The 18,493-nt window shown below is 34.4% G+C and overlaps 2 protein-coding genes across 2 annotated transcripts; one reads left to right on the top strand and one right to left on the bottom strand.

Annotated features, from left to right (window-relative positions):
* The first annotated feature begins 5,235 nt into the window (after nt 1-5,235).
* LOC114734597 (UDP-N-acetylglucosamine diphosphorylase 1) lies at nt 5,236-13,018 on the top strand. The gene is made up of 15 exons (XM_028922222.1): nt 5,236-5,468; nt 5,869-5,923; nt 6,030-6,181; nt 7,535-7,574; nt 8,434-8,526; nt 8,604-8,716; nt 8,807-8,881; nt 9,898-9,937; nt 10,067-10,149; nt 10,259-10,336; nt 10,734-10,877; nt 11,628-11,695; nt 11,989-12,103; nt 12,192-12,348; nt 12,687-13,018. Exons 1-15 carry the CDS (start codon nt 5,298-5,300, stop codon nt 12,782-12,784), a joined length of 1,482 nt encoding a protein of 493 aa, XP_028778055.1. The 5' UTR covers nt 5,236-5,297; the 3' UTR covers nt 12,785-13,018.
* A 975-nt stretch (nt 13,019-13,993) lies between these two features.
* On the bottom strand, nt 13,994-18,199 carry LOC114734647 (eukaryotic initiation factor 4A-3). Its single transcript, XM_028922287.1, has 8 exons — nt 17,734-18,199; nt 16,265-16,505; nt 16,099-16,179; nt 15,301-15,408; nt 15,105-15,224; nt 14,796-14,963; nt 14,591-14,677; nt 13,994-14,421 (listed from the first exon to the last, which is right to left on the bottom strand). Exons 1-8 carry the CDS (start codon nt 18,042-18,044, stop codon nt 14,308-14,310), a joined length of 1,230 nt encoding a protein of 409 aa, XP_028778120.1. The 5' UTR covers nt 18,045-18,199; the 3' UTR covers nt 13,994-14,307.
* Between the last annotated feature and the right edge of the window lie 294 nt (nt 18,200-18,493).

Raw genomic sequence — 18,493 nt, 5'->3', positions numbered from 1 at the left:
AAATTAATTAGAGAAAAAAAATTACAGAAGGCGAGGCCTTTTTTTTGCGGCGAAATGTTGAAAAATTATGCCGTCTTTGCAGTGCCTTTTTTTTTTTTTTTGGAAAATAGCTTCATGGGAAGTTCATTTCTGAGCCAAACAATATTGTATAGTTTGACTTTTCAATCCTCTATTACCAGGTCCGTCAAAAAAATACATCTACTTATATATATATATATATATATAAGTGTTTTTAGTAAAAATTTAATTTATTAGATATCTTTGGGCCATAATATTCATTGTATTAATTTTTTTAGAGTGAAATATTTATTGTATTAATTAAAACAACGTGATTTTAAGCAGGCCAACAGGGATGCAGCCACAATGTGATAAGGCTAGTTAGGGAATCTCCCATTTACCCTCGAACCCAAGAAAAGAAATATAGTACTTTTATTGAGGTGTTTGAATAGAACCCAAGTTGTACAAGATATAAATATGTGAAGGAGTTTATCTCTATTTACAGAAAAGTAGTTTTAGAGATATCCAAACATCCCTTATATAATTAGTATTTTGATTTTATACTAGTCAAAGATACTTATAGTCTAAAAAAGAAAATGATACTCGTCCGATCCTAAATATAAGACTCTTATATAATATAGATAAAGATCTTATATTTAAAATCGGAGGAGTATCATTTTCGAAATTCAAGTTGAATAATGTGTCATGACGACAGCCGATAATATTAGTCATTAGATAGACCTGATCTTTCATAAATCTGCTCCGACAAAGACAAACTAAAAATTCATGACCATCAACATAATCTTACATATAATAATAAAATTTTAAAAAAAGTACAATACTTAAATTAATTTCCTTATACTCTCTCCAGTCCGCAATACAATTAATAACTAGTTCGTGAGTAAAATATATATATATATATATATATATAGCTAACTTATTAAATATGTTTCCAATTAAAATCTTTTTTCAACTTTATCCATATTAAATGAGGTTATGAAGAAAAGAGAAAAACATAAGGAATTATTCTTATAGTTCTAATTATCAGACACTTCCAATATATTTTACACATATCAAGAATAATCTTAAAATATATTGACTTTCTATTAAAATATAACAACTTTTCAGCGTTACCTCTATTTAATATACATTCATTTCAAAAAATAATTATTTACATTATAATAAATGAAAGAAAAAAATAATACATGCATCCTAAAAATTTAATAAAGTGATTTATAAATAAGACCAAGAAAAATCTCCTCTCTCTATCTTATAAATAGGATCAAAGGAGTAAATCTAAGTATTAATTGCAATGACAAAATTAACAAATAAGTATTAATACTCTTAATTTATATTTTGGACCAAGCCATCTTTTAGAAGTGTTTTATATTGTGGGCTGGAAGTATATATAATTTTAAGTTCTTTCTCATGTCCATGTGCCCTATTTTTCAAATATTATTATTTGCTTATAAACCTACATTAAAAAATAGGCCAAGTATCCATATGTGTGACACATAAACTGATATAAACAACTTCGTCTACGTACTTTTCATTAAAAATTAAACTATCAATAATTTGACTTAGTTTAGATTTTGTTTTTACATTTTCTTTAACATATGTTTCCAAAAATAAAATCATTCGCCAACTCGTAACAACCAAAAACAAAATAAAATAAAATATCGGGAGTACACTTTGTACCTAACAACAGGGCCATATCGGGAGGCTGAAGTCTTTTTTTTCAATCATTATCCATAAAAATAAATCAAATATTTATTATTATTAAGTACGATATAATCAATGCATCTAAAAAGTTCTCCACCTAACAATGAATTGAAAACAAAATCATATGACTTGAAATATTGGTTGCGACTTTCACGGTTCTAACCTCTTAACAGCTACCTCAATTATTAGCATCCCTTTGAGTCTCGAACTAATCAAATAGGATAGAATTATATGGTGAAACAATATTTAGGAGTGATCAGATAGAAACCAAATTATAATTTCAAAACTGTTTTTACGATTTATGAAGTAAATATGTAGAGGAATTTATTTCGTTTTACAAAAAAGTGCTTCTCAGAAACACTTTTACATGTTGCCAAACACCCTCTAATCTTTTTTCCTGAATGGTGAAATTATTTAATTTTGCTCAAATTAATAAGGTTAAATTAAAAAATATCAGTTAAGAATTTACTTCGCTTTTCTTGCTCGTTTACTTTTCTTCAATCCAAACATAGATTATTTTATCAGAGTATCGATGCCAATAATATTATTCAACATTTATAAAATTTATATAGAATTGCATTTTTTATTGAGTTATATGTAATGTAGCTTCTGTTATACTCCATGCAAATTTTTTATTCTTATTTCATTCCATCTCTTTCTATTTGTTTGAATAATTTATATATGACAGCAAAACAATAAGTATAATATTTCAAAAACTAATTAAATTGTTATAAATCCGTGTGCGTTTCACACACACACACACAAAGATATATAATTTTGAAATAATGAAATAATTTTAAAGATCATTTTTACCCCATCTAAATATATCCCTACTATTTATAACTAAAAAAAAAATCAGTGTGTTTGACAATTTGAATTAAGCAAGAAGGAATATAACAGCTAGGCGTTAGCATGTAGTTTTCAAGAACAAATTGCAAAACAAGCAACTAAGATAACAGTCAATGTCTCAATGAAAGCTTTATCCTTCTTTTTTATTAGTAACCACGAAATGAATCTGTATATGGTGTATTACGTACAATATAACAATGCAAATAATAAAATTAAGTTTTATAGGTAATCATACTTTGGTAAATCGCTCCTTGAATTATATACAGCTGTTTAATTAACTGTAGATAATTCAATTAATTAGGCACATATGCTAGGTTTGACAAAACTGTGACATGATACACTAAATTGCGACCTCCTCATTTTGTTTGTATACGCACAAAATAAGAACAATTGAAGCGACAATAATCATTAGTTTTTTATACTCCTCCGGTTCTAAATATAAGACACATTTCATAGTATAAATTACATTACAAAATAGGTCTTATATTTAGGACCGGAAGAGTACATGTGTGTGTGCATATTATTGAATTTTGACTCTCAGGATGCAATTACTTAATAGTGAAAGCAACAGCAATTAATAGTAAGAACAACATTATCCTGTTTTTTTTTTTTTAATTGAAGGGTAACATTATGTGCTATTTGATATTCCATCCGGTTCATAATATAAGAAGTCTCCTGAAAGAAAACTCTGGTCCAAAATGTAACAGATTTACAAGGTAAATCAAGGATAGTTTTTCGCTTTTATCTCTTGTTGTCATGAGAGGAAGGAGTTTTAAATTACTCCTCCGGTCCTTAATATAAGACTCATTTGACTAATTTGATTAGATTAAGGAAGTTAGGTAAGTTAGTTAATTATAAGAAATGTGACATATTTTTCCTAAAACACTATGATTATCTTTCTTAATACATTTCTCCCTCTTCTACTTGATTATGGTTTAGGGAATATCTATAGGGATAATTTAGAGAAAATTGATAAATATGAGAAATGGGTCTTATATTTAGGACCAAAACCTACTCAACAATTTGGTCATATATTAAGGACCGGAGGAGTATCATATTATTAAATAAGAGTAAAATAAATAATCTTTGAAAGAATCGTTGAAGGGCATATCTTTAACTTAATCCACAAGTGTTTCAACTTTTCAACATAATTTCAAATTTTAAATCTTTTTATTATGATTACACTTCAATCTTTTCGCCTCATTATTTGAGGCATAATTGTACGTAATACATGGTTTAATTAATATACTTGTCTGTGTGAGGGGGAGGGAGAGAGACCTAAGTGTGTGTGAGATAGTAGAGTTTAAAAAGAAAATAGTTAAAGTTAATTAAAAGTAATAAATATGTAAAAATTAATATTTTTAATATGTCCTTATTTAATAAGGGGACAAATAAGAAAGAGAAATTCTAGATGAAAAAAGATAAGAATGTGGCATGAGAAAAAAAAGAGAAGAGAAAATAAAAAATTAATTAGGAAAAAAATTAATTAAAACACATTTAATATTCAAATATGACTAAATAAAATCTTATAAAAAAGAACCAGACAAAATAAAACAGTAGAGGGCATTGGATAGGTGCACAAGATCTGATGAAGCAGACAAAACAACCTGGAGGGGTCAAGACTTGTCCCAAACCCATTAAAAAATAAGCATAGGTGTGGCGACAAACACATTATAACAGGCCTCATTGATTAATTGTCCCTTCCATATTTATCATCTGCCAAGGCCAATATAATGTTTATCCTACGTAATTTTTTTCCCAAAAAAAAAAAAAGAGCAGAATATGAAATTCATTAGAGAAACATTTATATATTTAATAGACTAGTTTGGAAACTTGAAAATACTTATCAAAGTCTAAAAAAAAGAGTTAAAAATTTAAAATATATCCAGCATCCTGAAGTATTTTCTTAGGTGCATCCATCATCCTAAAGTATTTTCTGGTACATCCAGCACCCAGAAATATTTTTTTAGGTGCGTCCAGCACCGTAAAATATTTTTTGGTGTATCCAACATTTCAAAGTATTTTTTTCAAATGCGTCCAACACCAAAACTATTTTTTGAGGCATCCAGTGGCGAGGAAAAAAAAAAACACTTCAAGATGTTAGGCACCCCTAAAAAATATTTCGGAACGCTGAATACATCACAAAATACTTTAGGGTGTTAGATGCATATAAAAAATATATTTTGAAGTGCTGGATGCATCTTAACGCAAAATATATATATTTAACTTAGTGGAGCTTTCATATTTTTCTCCATTTTCCTTCTCTGTTTTTTTCCCGAAATATTTCCTCCTTTAAAAGATTTCTGCAACATAAGGACCGGAGGTAGTATGTAGCAAATTTGTTTTGCAATCATCATCTGAGATGTATAAATAATTAATTTGTGATTCAACACTAATTACTCATTTTGCTTCTATATAATATAATGAAAATTGATTTTTAGAAATTTTAATTATCAGGATAGAATTCTTGTTTCTATTTTTGAAAGGTATGCCGTTAAGATTCCGCAGTTGCCTTTGGTGTTAAAAATTTGAAAGCCGACGACGCTACATCGTATTCCTGAATTTCAAGCAATGTATGAAGGTCATTTACGTCATTTCGCAATATGCCGGTGAGGTTGTTACTCTGATTTGATTCTTGTCCTCCTTCCCACTGTTCCTCTGTCTCTAAAACCAACAAAGACGAAACACTTCACACGAAGCACTGAGGGAGAGAGAGAGAGACGGAGAGAATGAGAGAGCCTTCGTCGGTGGGATTGGATGGGAACGGCGTCGTATCTTCGCTGACGGCGCCACCACAGCATCTGCTTGAGAGGCTCAAGGATTATGGTCAGGAGGACGCTTTTGCCCTCTGGGACGAGCTTTCCCCGGGAGAACGTGACCTACTTGTTAAGGACATCGAAGTAAACTCCGCTCCCTCCCTATAATCTTTTCGATCTGCCATTTCAGTTCTTTCGTTCTTGTTCAGTCGGGAAGTTAGATTTCCGCTATTCGGAATTATATGTCCTGCTTTTTTGTCCAATAATTATTGGTGTTTTACTAAGTCAGCTTGTTTCGCGTTCGAATGGATGTCATTGATTGTGAATTCAGGGCATCGAATTTTAAGATTTACTGCTCAACTTTGTTGCCCATACTTCTGGGATTGGAATTTTAATTTGTACTATTGGATGTTGATTCCGGTTTTCAGATCAATTAGAAATTTCTTTAGTATCGAATTTTTTGTGATATGTTCGCAAAAACGAAAAAATTTGACTTTTGTTAATTTAACTTTGTTGTAATGTAATTGATGAGTTCAATTTGCAGAATGTAGATCTCCCGAGGATTGACCGGATTATCCGATGTTCACTTCGATCTCAAGGTGTATCCATATTTCTCGCCTCATAACCATATCCACTTACGCTGTGCATCCTTATTCTGAAAGGAAAACAGTTTTGACGGGCGTATTTTGTGTGAAATCACTCCAGGACTACCTGCAGCTGCCATTGAGCCGGTGCCAGAGAGTACCGTGTCGACGGTGGAGGAGCGAACCATAGAAGAAAGAGAGCGATGGTGGAAGATGGGTTTAAAGGCTATATCAGATGGGAAGTTAGCTGTATTGCTTTTATCGGGTGGCCAGGTACTACTGCGATTTATTACGATCGTCATTTTTTTTTCTTCCAAATGTTCTAACGCTAAAGAGATCCTTGATGTCTTTTGGCATCATCCTTCTTTTGATTCTTTCTTTCTTTTTTTTTTTTTTTTTGGGGTGGGAGCAGAATGCTTTTGGGTTTAATCGAGTGCTCTGTTATCTTTGTCTATTTGTCTTCTACTTCTGTTGGTGCAATGAACTTCTCTGAAAGGGGCATTATAGACGATAATAATAATTCAGAGTGTGATTTCTCCCTTTTTTTTTTTTTTTTAACACTACCCGAAACATTATTTTGGTATGATGTTGCCTCTTTTTGGAAAATATCTCTACATTTGGGACAAATGTGCGGTGACGATGTTAGTCTCCCTGTTGATTGATGGTCTCTAAAGCCCAGCATCATTCACCTGAAAAATTGTGCTTGCTTAATTTAAAAGAAGATGCTTTTTCACTTTAATAAAAATTCTTTGCAGTATCGTAGTGTATAAATTATTCTAGAGGCGACGATGATTGATTTAACTTTTTGGTGTTCCCTTGTAATAACATGTGACTGATTTGTTTGTAGAAAAGTAGTGCCCTTAACTTGGTTTAGTGTAATCATGAAGCACAATAAAGTTGCTTTATGGGTTCCCTACTCTTTTCTCATCGGGTTTCACCAATTTAAAATAAAATCATCATTATTTAGTGGCGCTCTGGCCAAAAGAAGAAGCGGCTTTAGTAGCTATTTATGCGTGTGATAGTTAAATCGTACTAATAATTTCAGTTCTCTATTTTCTTTCTCAATTCCAGATTATTGAAAATTTTCTACCCCATTTTAATCAACATCCAATCATTACCGACCATCCTTTTAAGTTCCTTTTTTCATATTTATCATAGACATTGTTATTATACCGATGTCTTGATATTTGCTATGCATGTGAACTTTACTTTTTCTGTTTTTTATAATTTGAAAACATTCTGTATATTAAATTTCTATTACCTCCAAGCTTTCAAGTTTTCTGGATTTTATTAATTTATTTTATTTTTATTTAATTACTAATTTATTTTTAAATATATAAATTCAGTACACACATAAGCTATAAGTAGATTATTTTCAACACACTCCCCCTTTTCACCTTAAGCTTCTAAGTCCCTATAACTCCTCTTTAGTCTTTATATTTAGTCAACCAAAATCACCTTTCTCATCATTTTAAACAAACTTACCCTTAAACTGGAGGCTCACCAAATGATAAGTTCTAATAAATTATAATGTTCGCTTTAAAAGCTGTTTTTATTTTAAATATTAAACTTCACCCAATTTACCTGTATGGCTGTCTCAAGGATGTCTTGAACCTGTAAATGCAGGGGACGCGCCTTGGAAGTTCAGATCCAAAAGGATGTTTCAGTGAGTCATCTCAATTCTTCTTTTATGGCAATTCTGTTGGACTGGAAATGTTATGAAACTCAGTCTGGTGTTAATTAGTTTACTCTTTCTTTTCAAACTTTTAATTGAATATGATAAAGCCTATCACTTCACATGTTATACATATTTGTCTTGAGGTTCTAATTGCAGTCCCTGGCAATAGATGAATTTATTCTCTACTCTTAATATTCTTTGCATATTCTTTTTAGTCATGATGATTTTAACATGAAATGGAAGGCTTGTCACTGATGCGCTGGACCTGTTATTTTATGGAGTAATCATTGTAATTGTGTAACCTCTCATAGATGCTTCTTTCAGAAAAATAAGCTTTTGGAAATATTTAAATTATTTTGGAAGATAACTGGAATACTTAGGGTATTTTTTATGAAAATGAAAATTTCTCACTGAAATTTAGTGATGAAACAAAACATTGAATTTCTAATATTTGAGGAGATCGAATCTCAAGTCCTTAAAGTAAATGAAAAGAAAGTTTGGATTCTTTTTATAACAGGGCTACGCCCAATACTAAAGAAAACTATATTCATTTAATAATGTATATAAGAAAAGGAATGCTGGTGAATGCGATGATAAATTACATTTTTCTTCTTTTCTACAAAAAATATGAATATTACTTCGATATCAAGCATGTAGACAAGTTTTCTGCTTAGCATACAGTTTGAAGTAACTGAAGCATAGTTTTCATTTTTGTGCAACGTTTATAGGTCTTCCTTTTAGCTATTTATTATCTGTGAGATGATGGTACTTTTGGTGCTTGGAAGTTCTCTGGGAATAAATCATTAAAATTTATTGGTTCTTTATGTGTTGTTAATTTTCTTTTTAGATATTGGACTTCCATCGGGAAAGTCACTTTTCCAACTGCAAGCAGAGCGAATTTTGTGTGTACAGAGACTGGCTGCGCAAGCTACAAATGAGAGTAGGTTTCATTTGTGTTGGTAAAGTTTATTCATACGCCATTGTATTTGTCATTCTTACCAATTTTGCATCGTGTAGGTTCTACTTCTTCAGTGCAAATACACTGGTACATCATGACTAGTCCATTCACTGATGATGCAACACGGAAATTCTTTGAAAGTCATAAATTTTTTGGTCTTGACCCAGACCAAGTAAGAAGCCTCGAAACCTTTCCTTGTGCTATTACTACCTGTTTTTCAGTGGGCGAGGTTGCTTACTTTGGATTCACCTCTTTGATATAGGTTACCTTCTTCCAGCAAGGGACCATCCCTTGTGTTTCCAAGAGCGGTAGATTTATAATGGAAACTCCATACAGAGTATGGTCTCTTTCTTTTAATGAGTTTTCTCCTTACATGTGTTTTTACTTTCTTTTCTCTAATGTTTAAATTGGAAGCCATGAAAAAACTACAGGAGTGTGGGTTCAGAAAAATTTGAAAGATTGACCTTGCAATTTTTTATGTGTGATAATTCACATATGAAGTCATATTTTTTATCGGTGATGATTCACATATGTATTTCATTTTTTTTTTTTTGACATTTTAAATTCGAACAACAAATTTATTGATTTTTTAAAATTTCATTTTGATATACGTCCAAATGAGAGCTGTAGTATGTTTTTCTTCAGTCTGTTATTTTAGCTGACGCTTTGTGACCATTTTTTATGGGAGATTTTGTTAACTGGACCTCAGAGAGATTGAAGAGGCCTTTTGACCTTGTGGCTCTTCATTTACCATGTTTTTAATTTTTGTTGATATTTTGACTGTTCCTATGAGTTTCTTATCCTCTGTATTATTTTTGCTTATGATTTCTTTATTTTCTTCTTTCACTAAAAAGAAAAAGGTGTTCCTTGGCAAAGCTTATAATTTGTACTGGCTTGTATAATAGAGCAGGCTCTGAATGACACACTAAATAATACCAAGGCTGTATAGACAACTGATAACTGGAACTTTCATTTATACACCAATAGCTTGAAATAATTAGGATGTATGGAACTTGCATTTATACACCAATAGCTTGAAATAATTAGGATGTATGTCTGATCCATTAAAACTTGACATTTTGAGTTTGACCATCCGCATGCCAATATACTTAAAATCTTAAATATTAATTATAGAATGTTGAAAATATTCCTTGATTTTCTCTCCTTTTTAATTTTCCCCCTAGAACTGCAAATATATCTTCTACAATTAGCATTTAAGGATATAAATTGTACATTGTATGGGATTGTCGTACTTAAGTTGTCTCTTGTTGGTGTGTGACGCCGTATTGCCTTTCTTGGTTTGAAACTATTTTGTTATGCTGGTGGTTTAATATTTGAACTTTCTGAAGCCAGGTAGCTAAGGCTCCTGATGGGAATGGTGGAGTATATTCAGGTATTGTAGTTTATTAAAGCTTTTTATATATTCTTTGAATTTGAAATGTTAAAATTGAATGTACTTTTCTTATTTTTCACATATTGCATGAGTTTATTTATTAAAATGGGAAATTCTTTTCTTGTTCAGCTCTGAAATATTCGAGGTTATTGGAAGATATGGCCTCAAGAGGAATTAAGTATATTGATTGCTACGGAGTTGATAATGCGCTGGTGACGTCTCCTTATTTTCTGTTTTGAACTGGAATTAGTCACGTTACCTAGTCAGTTGTCATTCACTCCCTATTATTTGAAGACTTAATTGTTAGGACTTATGATTCAGGTCCGAGTTGCTGATCCAGCTTTCCTGGGTTACTTCATTGATAAAGGAGTAGCTGCTGCAGCCAAAGTTGTCCGCAAGGTAACTGACCAATCAGGTTTTCCTTACTAGTTACCCAGTCTTCTTTATCAAGTAATTTCTAAACTTAATTATCCAGTCATCTCTGTTGCTTTTAATCATCTTCCATCTACAAATGTATGAATTTGTGATGCCACAAAATCTTAAGGATTGGAAGAAATAAGGTGCTTATTTATACGTCCTCGCATAGAAAAACAGGAGGGCATGGATAATATCTAAAATACACGTCTATAAAAATCCTGTGTTTTTGTTTCTCTTTATACTTCTTAGACCAAATTATAGGATTTGCCTGTTGTGGAATTACGGGAGGCACTGGTCTTCTTCTTAATAAATAATGTAGTTACTCTTGTGCTTCTTTTCTCAATGCTTACTATTTGTATCTCTGTTTCTCATATAACAGGCATATCCCCAAGAAAAGGTTGGTGTATTTGTACGTCGAGGGAAAGGTGGACCTCTTACTGTAGTTGAATACAGTGAGTTGGATCCATCTCTAGCTTCTGCGGTCAATCAAGAAACTGGCCGTCTTCGTTTTTGTTGGAGTAATGTGAGTCTTTTGCCGCTCTATTTTGTTTCATGGTCTTGAACCTTTTTTCGCAAACCTTGCTTTTTAAGGGCCTTTCCGCTTGCCATGGATGACTGGTTCTTAAAGTTTTGATTATGGTCTTTTAAAATGGAAGGATGGGGATTGAAGTTATCAATTAGATTAATGCTAATCCTCAGAGTTGGCTCCCTGCGCTTAATTTTGTGGGACTAATAATTTTTGACAGTGACGCTAAAATTATATATGGACCACAATTGGAAGGTTTTAATGTATTGATGACCGTGACTCAATGAATTTCTTGGGGTATACGGCACTTTTTTTTTCAGTAAGAATAGGGCAGATTTGTAATGTTTATTAATTTTCGTTGCGCCTTTTCTTCTGGTGCATTGAGTGCTTGATAGACCCAAGAAGAAAATGACCTGGTCTATTAGAGGAGTGAGGGAGGGTGTGCTGAGAAGAAATGGAGCTAGATTTAAACGAGGAAAGGGCTATAAAGGGCCAGGGGACATAAGACATAAAGCATGCAGAAGGGCAAAATAATACTGGTGAAGAAGTAAACTCACTCCTGTCCTAGTCTGTATGGGGGAGAGAATGCAGGGTGTGAGGCTTTTTATGGAGGGAAACTTGTGTTTAGAAACAGGCCCTTTTGTGTGCTTAAAGACTTTTGTACTTCTTTCTGAAAAATTGAATGTAATATTTGTTGGCTACTCTTTAAATTATCTTCGTGGTTCATCATCAACCTTGTAATTTCAGGTGTGCTTACACATGTTCACTCTGGATTTTCTGAACCAAGTCGCTAATGGCCTTGAGAAAGACAGCATGTAAGTATATTGCCTTCTCCCATAGGTTTATTTCCTCGTGACGCTCTAAATTTGTTATTCTTTAACGAAGTTCAATTTTAAAGAAGAAATTCATGGGTGTGAATGTAACTTTGCAATTTGCAAATAGAATATGAGAAACTGGAAAGTAGCAAGTCAATGCTGCCTGTCATACATAGTAACCCTCTCCGACACAAAACTGATTTTCATTGTTCTGCTCAATGCCAAACATGCACTTAGCCTATAACCTTCAGATGTTTTAACGGTATTGATCCACAAATGGATTTTATGTGCAGTTACCATCTTGCAGAGAAGAAAATCCCTTCCATACATGGATTTACAATGGGATTAAAACTGGAACAGTTCATATTTGATGCATTTCCATATGCTCCTACGACTGCACTTTATGAGGTATTTATAATTCTCTTAATTCTTACCAGAAATTGAGTGCCTGAGAGTAGTAGTACTATTGCTTATGGATATTGTGCATCCTGTACAGGTACTACGGGAAGAAGAATTTGCACCAGTGAAAAATGCAAATGGATCCAATTTTGACACTCCAGATAGTGCTAGACTTCTTGTTCTTAGACTCCATAGTCGTTGGGTGGTTGCTGCTGGTGGCTTCTTAACTCACTCGGTGCCGTTATATGCAACTGGTAAGTTTTGCCTCTTTTTATGGAACCCTGAGGAAAGGCATAAAATCTTGAGCCACTTTTAAGCTTTAATTTTGGTACTAGAAATGGAATCGCAAGATTTTATCCAATAAGCTGAAACAAGTCAAACAAAGATTAGACCTTTTGAAGATGAGGAAAAATTTTGGGAGGAATAAACAATGAAATGTGAAACCCAACATGGAGGAACAACAGAAACAGAAACATAATATAATCTTTAATGCAAAATTAACATTTTTTTTTTTTTTAAATTTTCCTTACCAAAGAAAAGATTATCTTATTCAACTTAGTCAGTGTGTAACGTAGTTGCCTCTCTTGTTCAGGTGTTGAAGTCTCGCCATTGTGTTCATATGCCGGAGAAAATCTAGAACCTATCTGTCGAGGAAGAACATTCCATGCGCCTTCTGAGATTACATTCTAGTTCTAGTCTGTGCTCCTAATTTTTGCGGCCTTCTTGTGAGCTTGTACCATGAGTTCTTTTTCTCGTACATATAACCAAACAAATTTGTGCATGCTAATTGTCATTCGCTTGTACAATTATCAATATATGTTTCTTCTCCAATCTGCTTGATTGGATAATGAATATATGGTTATGCCTCATGATTTTGGTCATATATTTGCGAGCAACTTTGACAATTTGATTCTTGGTTTGTTATACTGCTTCTCATCCTAAATATAGATTACAGTCAACTACTTCACTGGTATTTCAAAATGTTGGTCATTCCTTTCAGATTGCAATTATGTTTTAGATCTGTCCCTAATCAAATGATTTATCTTTCAACATAAATCTCCATGTCTGCTTTTCTAAAATTGATAACTTATTCACGGCTGTCTTTATGAAATTAATTTTTTTTAATGGTTTAAAACTAAGTCTATCATATGTATATATAAAATTTTACAATTTGGTAAATCAAAAGGTCAGGGGTACAAGCCTCACCTTGACCTTGAAGGCATTTCACTTTCAATGGCTCTGATCACTTAACCACCGGGGACCTTGGTCGGGGATGAAATTTGCCCTTTTTTTGGTCTGTAAACTTACAGTCTTCTCAAATCCGTTTGAACTTCAAATTGCTTTCCATCTGGCAGGAGCATTAAGACTAAATCTCTTTCAAGAAATACACTTCTCAAGACAAGATTCGAACTTATGTCCTCCATCACCACTTACCATCTCAAGCTGCATTGGTTAACATGCAACGAATGTTTTTTTTAACGACCTAAACACAAATTTATTGGGGATGAGTCCAGCGCACCAGAATCACTTGACAAAAGAACTCGCGTGCGACCATTTATTCAGCACTGACAGTTGCTATTGCGAGTTGCCATGCGACCCAGTAGCTACGGAGGATTAAAACTAGGCATAACATTATAACGCTACTACCTAATAATGCACAAGCATAACGATCGGGTTGTCACTTCATTCTTTGCTTTCAAGGGGGCTCATATCTTAGCCTCTCTTTCCTTGTCACTCCCCCTGATTTTTCTAACTAAATCTTCAAATGTTGCCAAATTTTTCCCAGGCGATGAGATGATCGGAAAAGGCAGATAAATCTTTTTCCCTTGCAGATTTCAGATAACGTGTTCATGCAAATAAAGATTGAGACCCGTTCACCCCAAAAAAAAAAAAAAAGGATTCTAAGTGCGACTAGTGAAAATATGATTACCACCTGTCACGAAGCTTAAATTACATTCAATTGTCAAGGGCAACACAGCCAGAGAAAGCAACTTGTCCCATAATTTACACATCAATCTCAGCCAAATCAACAAGAACTGCCAGCACTCTGGTATATCCCATGTATAGCGGAAATAAACTCACCAAGCGGCAAGTTTGGAAGGACATAAACAAAAATAAATTCACCCAATTTAAGATGACCAGTTAAAACACTACTACCTAAGTAAGCCATGAACAATTCCACTTCACCCAGCACACCGCACACCAAAAGCACTTTATATGAGATCAGCAACATTCATTGGCATTTCATCAATCTGTGTACTGTAATATTGCTCAATATCTCTCAGGATCTTGATGTCATCACTCTTGACAAAGTTGATTGCAACACCCTACAAACAATGACATGGGCCAATTATAAGTGTGTGAGAGAGAGAGAGAATAGGAAGCAAGAAACTGGTAACACAGCAATGGGAAAGAACATCAAAACCCCAAAAAATGAAAGAAAGTTGAGCAGCTCAAAGCACTCAATAAAACTGCAATAGGCATTGAATCACGTACCTTGCGTCCAAAACGTCCAGATCGACCAATACGATGAATATAAAGCTCTCGATTATTCGGAAGGTCATAGTTTATAACTAGAGAAACCTGATAACAGAATATGTATATTTATTATTATTTCACCGAGTTCTAAAAGAATTGAAATCAGAAAACATCTTACAGGCTAACAAATGGAAACATAAATAAATAAGGTGTAAACACTCACCTGTTGCACATCAAGACCACGAGCCCAAACATCTGTGGTGATAAGTACACGAGTTGTACCAGCACGAAACTCTCCCATGATTGCATCTCTTTCTTTCTGAGGCATGTCCCCATGCATTGATGACACGGTGAAATTGTTGTTACGCATTTTCTCAGTCAACCAGTCAACCTATTCCCAAAGCAGGAGAACAGACAAAATATGATCAGAAGACTATTGAACAAATATTTAAAAGATAGTATCTGCAATCAACAATTCCCCAGAGTAGACTGAAGAAGGCTGTCCTATGAAGCATGGAGAGTTTCTGTTTACCTTCCGCTTGGTGTTACAAAAAATAACAGCCTGTGTAATGGTGAGGGTATCATAAAGATCACATAAAGTATCAAACTTCCAATCTTCCCTCTCAACAGCCACAAAAAATTGCTTGATGCCCTGTCATAAGGGAAAAATTGCATCAACATCCTGCAGGCTCTCAAAGGAACTAAGATGATGTTAAACTATGGCTTACCTCCAAAGTCAACTCATCACGTTTTACAAGGATCCTTACAGGATCTGTCATGAACTTATTTGTCATCTCCAGTATTTCATGAGGAAGGGTGGCAGAAATCAAGACAACCTACAGTAAGAGCATAATAATTCAGAGGCTGATATGCACCAAAACTCAGAATGGGGAAAGTCACTGAGCATACAATCGGGGAAAGTCACTAAGCATACAATCGCTAACACTCCATCTCCCACCAATTACCTGATTACAAAAACAATACACACATGCACTATTTATGTAACTAAATTCCCCAAAAGATGCATACAATTATCTACATAACATAACCAATAGACTATTCGATTAAAGTTCAAAGAACTCTATTATCAGGGTAAACTTTATATGCTTCACATAAAAATAGCTTAAGCAGTAAATTTTAAGGATTTGGGCTGAGCCAACCTTAGGACTTGCAATGATAACAAGAAATATATCCGTTCTACTTCTAGAATCAAGAGAGTAGAGACCAAAGTACATGTGTTTTAGTAACAGACACCCGCGCCAGGTATATAGTCTCAGTTGTCAAAAAGTGGTAAGATTTATGATACAATGCAACCCAACCCAAGTATATCTTGGAAACCTAGACACGCACTATATACATGATACTTCCTATTTTTAAAAGAAAAGGGGGGGGGGGGACACTTAAAACTATGAGTTACTGAACATAAATAAGATATTTGAGATGGAAGAAATTTCAAAAGATTTTTAAGATAGAAGAGATTTCATTTCAAAAACATAAAGGCAGGAAAGACGGCAGAGAAAGAAAACCTGAAGTTCCGGAGGGAGATATCTATACACATCATAGATCTGATCCTTAAACCCTCTGCTCAACATTTCATCAGATTCATCCTGTCATGGAAATGATGTTAACCGTTGACAAGATAAAAAGGCCCAACAAAATGCAGTCGATGGTTGAAAGGCGCATTAAACTTACAAGGACCAACAATTTGATAGCTCTAGTTCGCAACGTTCTCCTTTTTATCATGTCACAAACTCGTCCAGGAGTTCCAGAAACGACATGAACCCCATACTCAAGCTTCCGTATGTCTTCTCCAACACTTTTACCTCCAATGCATGAATGAGCTTGTATATTTATGTAATCTCCAATAGCCAAGATAACCTTTTCAGTCTGGGAGGCCAATTCTCTTGTTGGTGACAAGATCAAGGTCTGGACTCTGTAACAAAATTATTAGGATGGAGATCATAAGATGATAATACATATTTAACAGAAGATGACAAACAAAGAATATAAATCAACTCTTCCATTAAGTTGGTTTTGCATTTCCTAAAAGAAAGCCAACATCAACTTCAATATTGTGAAGGAACATCATTTTTATCCCTTCAAATTGAGTAAAACAAGCTTATACCCACCCCGCTATAACAGATGGAAATACTCATGAGAAGTGCCATCCACGACCTACTGTTCAACACCTCCATTCACTCCAATCCTCTCAAATCATCTTGATTCACACATTCTCATGCACTAAACCAACGTGTGACATTCATATTTCTATTTTCTTTGCTAACAATGAAAATACTTTGATATGGCAAAGTTGCAACATACAGAGAGGTCTAGTACAAGTCTAGTTGAACAGAAGCAGGCCATGTTGTTCGTTCACAAGCAAACCTTTTGTAACTTATCATCAGCCTAGGGAAAGAAATTCTTGTAATTTCTGAACAAAAGTAATGATATATTTATTATGTTGCTCAACTTGATAGAGGAGTACATATGTTTCATTCTAGGGGCAAAAAGGATTGATGTTTGCTTGACCAGGCATACAGTTTTTCCAAGCAATTCTTGGTAAGGTTCTGAACCTATTCAGGAGCAAAAGTGAAGTTCAGAGCCGAGTTTTTATTTTAATCCTATTAATTTCCGTACCAAAAACTACGTTATAAACTCGATCTCATATTGCAGGTCTGTTCTTACATCTGAAATACTAGAGCCTAACATAGGAAGCTAGCCAAAGCACAATCAAATAGGATTTTCCCATTTACAACTGACAAAATGTACAAACAAACAAACTCTCCACCCCCCTTGGCCCGATTACATTGTGTCCAATATAAAGGGTTTCCCCTCAGCATAATTTTTTGCTTTCCTTATGTTCAGGCCATTCAATTCCAATACTCCTCATCGTCCACTCGAACGAAGCTAAACTCCGACAGGAACCCCAAGGACGCAATGGTCAATTTTCAAGAAGAATCAGATATTCCTCCAGCACACTAAAGCCAATGCCTCAAATTTCCAGTAAAGATAACGTTTACCCCAAGAAACATGGAAAAAAATTCCAAAAAACTGGATTATTATTATTAACCAATCCCTAATTTTTGGCATGCAGAGGCATAAAAGGAAAGGAAAAGGAAATTCGAAATCTAAAAAAGTAAAGGCTTTCAAGAAGCACATACTCTCTCATAGAAGTATCGACGACTTGGCAAACGGTGAGGGCAATCATAGACGTCTTGCCAGTACCAGATTGGGCCTGAGCTATAACATCCCGTCCTTCAATAATAGGTCTGACGGCTCGCTGCTGGATTGCCGAGGGCTTCTCGAAGCCATAGGCATAGATGCCTCGGAGAAGATCCTCCTTGATACCCATGTTCTCGAAGCTCGAGATAGGCTCTACGCCTTCCGTCGTCTCGAACTCCAAATCCTCCTGCGGATTCGTGATCCGCCGCCGGTTAGCCGGCACCACCGACGCTGTAGCCGCAGCTGCCATGAGGGACCACGGGACAGAAAATGCTCCGGTTCTGTAAGAGAGAGGGGGGGCGCTCTGGATTGCTCAGTAGCTCGACCCTGGCAAATTAGAAGAGGAGAACGAGACGGCGATACCCTACCGACCTCTAGTTCGAACCCTCAAGGAGGAGAAAACTACACCCCCGAGAGAAAACCAGATAAATGAAAAATAGGTAACTAAAAATAATAGCAGTAATAATGAGTAGATAAAATGAGATATGGTATAGCTTATCCATGAAGGATTTTCCCTGACCGTCCTTTTTAATGAAAACGGGCCTAGGCCCAAAATCCTTGGGCCCATTATTCATAACATATCACCTAGCAACTACCCTCAAAGTTAAGCCCTACAGGCTACAGCTTTTGCATGTTGGACAACAGAAATCTGACCCAAACTGTTCATGTTCAGGCTAATAAATTGGAAAATGAGTTATA

The sequence above is a fragment of the Neltuma alba genome, unplaced genomic scaffold (genome assembly GCF_004799145.2).
Source record: "Neltuma alba isolate B1F8T4 unplaced genomic scaffold, ASM479914v2 tig00002640_pilon, whole genome shotgun sequence".
Classification (NCBI taxonomy): Eukaryota; Viridiplantae; Streptophyta; class Magnoliopsida; order Fabales; family Fabaceae; genus Neltuma; species Neltuma alba.
This window is presented reverse-complemented; position numbering and strand designations above follow the sequence as displayed.